The following is a 3588-nucleotide window of genomic DNA, read 5'->3' as shown; positions in this document are numbered from 1 at the left end:
AGAGTACTCAAAAAATCCCTCAATATTTCCAGTAAAACAATCCATTGAAATCACATAAAATATTGAAGAACAAGATTTAGACGGATCTCGTTATTTTGTTGCGTATGCTGCTGTATTTGTCAGAATATAATAAAATAAGCGTAAAACACACACGACTGATTCTCATCTTCACAGCTGAATCCGAATTTGATATGACCTAATAATCTTTTAATGGCATTTGAGCAGTAGATTCATGAATCCACAGATAATAGTCCCGTAGATCTTTGTGGTATACCAAAAAAAAATCGTACTGCCATTAAATATTCACGAGATATGCTTATGCACAATTAAAAGTGGAGCGAGACATTCATAATACTAATTAAGGCGATCCAAATAAAACAAATTCCTTTCCAGTTGGACTATATCCTGCAATTAGAAACCGTTTCTATTGACTCCTCCACAGACACAAAAATCTCTACCGAATTCGGAAAGTATTTCTTTATCATACTATTTTATACACTGTAATTTTCTTATCAGGGCATTACCCTCGCTGGAATAAATGCAGAAGCAGCAAATAAAAGTTAATATTCTGCACAGGGCTAAAGATCCTCACAGGAATTGAAGAAATAAATTGAATAAAAAAATAAAGTTGAATTTCTGTGAAAAACGCAGTCAAATAGGCGAATTTAAATCGAAGAGAAAAGGCGGAGAAGCGTTGTTATCAGATTCATGAGTTCTGATAGTTTCTGTGTTGCAAAGGCGAGATCTTTTAACAGAAGAGGAGATGGCGGTGGTGGTAACATCGAGAATGGAGCAAGCACAGCGAGGGCACTTAGGGTCGCTCTTGGGAAGCAGAACATACAGAAGGCATCTCGGGCACCCTGCTGCCAGCAAAGAGGAGGCAGAGGGGCACTCCACCTGCTCTTTGCAAGAATTGTAAATTTGCACCGCCTCTTCTCCCCCTTTGCGCTTGGCGCTTTGCTTCTGAGCTCTTTGCAGAGCCATTTTCACTTTGTCCAGGGTACACACGCTCTGCCACTCGGAGGAGTCCATCGGAAGGAGATGATGCGCCTCAACAGAATTCCCCTCTCCATCTCCATCTCCATCTCCATCTCTTCCTCCCATAAAATCATGTTCCTCCAATGATCCCCTCTCCTTCTCCATTTCCCTCTCCCTCTCCATCTCCCTCTCCCTCTCCTTCCCCCTTCCATCAACAGAGGAAGTCGGAGGAAAATTTAGGTCCTGCAAAGAAGATTCGGTAGAATTTGCGGTGCCATAATAAACCTTACCAGACTGCACACAACAACCATAAGAGATTCAAACAAAAGGGAGCAGAGAAAAAGAGTGAAAATAAGAATCACGGAGCTTTGCGAATAGACGAGAGTAAGAGAGATTTGTGATGAAAAGAAGAGAGGAGTACCTTCATGTCGAGACGCCTTTCCCATCCGGATAAGGAGAGCAGTGGTGGGGGAAGGCCAACGTCCAGGTCAATTTCCGTCTGCGAATTTCCTCCGAGCAGATCTCTGGTTTTCATACCTACACTACCATAACCATAATTAGGTTTTCATCCAATCTGAGCCTGCAGATGAATGAATGGAGTAATGACGTTGACAGGGAAATACAAGTCCCGTAGCGCTCAAGGAATCGCGTTCCCAACTACCAAGATTTGGGAATATAAATAAGAAACCATTAATCTTGTGTTTAGTGAAGACATTAATGACGAAGCTCATCCCATATTAACCATGGAATTGAATGCGATTTGTTAGCATTGAAGATAATAATAGTTACATTCAAAGCAAGCGTGCATTAAATCTTGTCATTTTCATACGCCCTTAATTATTACTTCAACCTGGTAAAAACAGATGTACCTACTCTATTAATGTACCCCATCCACCTTTTGCAATTTCCTAGCTGCCACCACCTGCCCTCCCTAATGTACCTCTACTTTTTCTTTTCATTTTCATTCGGCTGTTTTTAATGTAAACAAGAGTGTGCCTAGTATCTTAATTGCATACCTTGTACTTTTTCTATTTAGTTTTGATTGGGCTCTTTATATTCCGTAAGAAGGGAACAAACACTTCAATTTAATTTGATTTTATTTGTATATATTTTTAGTTGTAGATTCAAATCTTTCAGTTAAATTTGTAGGTCTAAAAACGATTTTAGAATTTGTATATTCAAATATTAAATTGGGTTGAAGATGACTCCTATCTAATTAGTCATCATAAATGATCTTGAGTGCAAAACATTTCAAATTACACATTATAGTCATTTATCAAAGGAAAGATCCCAATTAATGTATTCAACATGTTGGAGTTATTATTTTATTTTGCATTACTGTTAAAAGGGTATTAGAACACATCGTTGAATTATTAGTTTATATTAGCCTACGCACTAAATGAAAAATTAGGCATCTTGCATTGTTATTTGTTGTCTTTAATCCTTTGGTCAGTAAAATCTTTAAAGTTTGCCCAACGAAGATGTTTTCCTAACAAAATCCTCAAAAATGTTCATCAACACTCCTTGTTTTACATATTCAAATTCTAGGAGATGAGGTGAAAAGGTATCAACTAATCAAAACTTCATAGATTTGTTTCTTGTGTAGAGGTCAAATTTGAGAGCAAGGTTCACTTCTACTTGCCCATACATTAGAGCTATCCCCATAGATTTGATCTAAAGTAGAACAAAAGTCAATCAATTGTCTACCAAGTGATTCTAAAATTATATCTAATATTAGAGCATATATTGGATTAATGAACAATAATCTATACTTAAATGAATCATCAAGTCATGCACAAAGCTTTAAATGAATAATCAAGTCACGCACGAAGCTAAGTCATAAACCCTCATTGCCATTTCATATAGTGTGGTTGAATATTTTATGTATTGTCTTAGCTCATTGATCTAGGTCAATTGCTTAGTTCATTACATAATCCTAGATCATATTGAATGGTTATTTATTATACATAGTCATTTTGGTGAACCTATCTAATCCTTCAACCCCTTAGTCTTGACCTTAAAAATTAATTTCAAATTTCTCATTTTATTTTTAAATCAAAAAAATTCTAATTGTTTGAGATTGTACCAATTCCCTTCTCCTTGCTAAATATTTCTTTCAAGGGTTTGTAATTTGATTTTATGCCAAAGCTTTACCATCATCTAACTCTTCCTTTAAGAATAAGTCTACATTTAAATCTTTACAAACCCTAACAATAAATTTGAGAATGGAATGATTAAAAAATCAATTGACACTAATTCATCTTATTAAAGATGAACCATTTGACCATTATGGCCATGTTGAATTAATGGATATGAAAGGAAGTAGAGGTGTGGGATATGTTTTCTACACTAATTTGTACAAGAAGGTATATGCAAAAAAATAAACTAATCATATAGCTACAAGTAAATAAGTACAAAAGTGATATACCAAAATATGTGATTTACTTGTTAAAAACCCTTTAAAAAGAAACCACCCTTGAAAAAACTCAATGTATTGTTCAATAATCAAAGTTTAATACACTTGTAGATTATAACTCTTTATAGGGTATCACCAACAATATATCTAGAGTAACTATAACAACATGATAATGCCTTCAAAATTCACTATGG

At 35.4% G+C, this 3588-nt stretch overlaps 1 protein-coding gene across 1 annotated transcript; it reads right to left on the bottom strand.

Moving 5' to 3' along the window:
- Positions 1-453: 453 nt before the first annotated feature.
- Positions 454-1719, bottom strand: LOC131031459 (uncharacterized). The gene is made up of 2 exons (XM_057962578.2): positions 1400-1719; positions 454-1272 (listed from the first exon to the last, which is right to left on the bottom strand). The coding sequence occupies exons 1-2, from the start codon at positions 1511-1513 to the stop codon at positions 652-654; spliced, it is 735 nt and encodes a 244-aa protein (XP_057818561.2). The 5' UTR covers positions 1514-1719; the 3' UTR covers positions 454-651.
- Positions 1720-3588: the final 1869 nt, after the last annotated feature.

Source organism: Cryptomeria japonica, chromosome 6 (assembly GCF_030272615.1).
Source record: "Cryptomeria japonica chromosome 6, Sugi_1.0, whole genome shotgun sequence".
Lineage (NCBI taxonomy): Eukaryota > Viridiplantae > Streptophyta > Pinopsida > Cupressales > Cupressaceae > Cryptomeria > Cryptomeria japonica.
This window is presented reverse-complemented; position numbering and strand designations above follow the sequence as displayed.

Excerpts from the sequence above, each read along its gene's own strand:
- LOC131031459 (XM_057962578.2), bottom strand. The coding sequence starts at position 1,513 with ATGAAAACCAGAGATCTGCTCGGAGGAAATTCGCAGACGGAAATTGAC. Across the intron at positions 1,273-1,399 it reads AAAGGCGTCTCGACATGAAG|TCTGGTAAGGTTTATTATGG; the intron begins GTACTCCTCTCT and ends TGTTGTGTGCAG.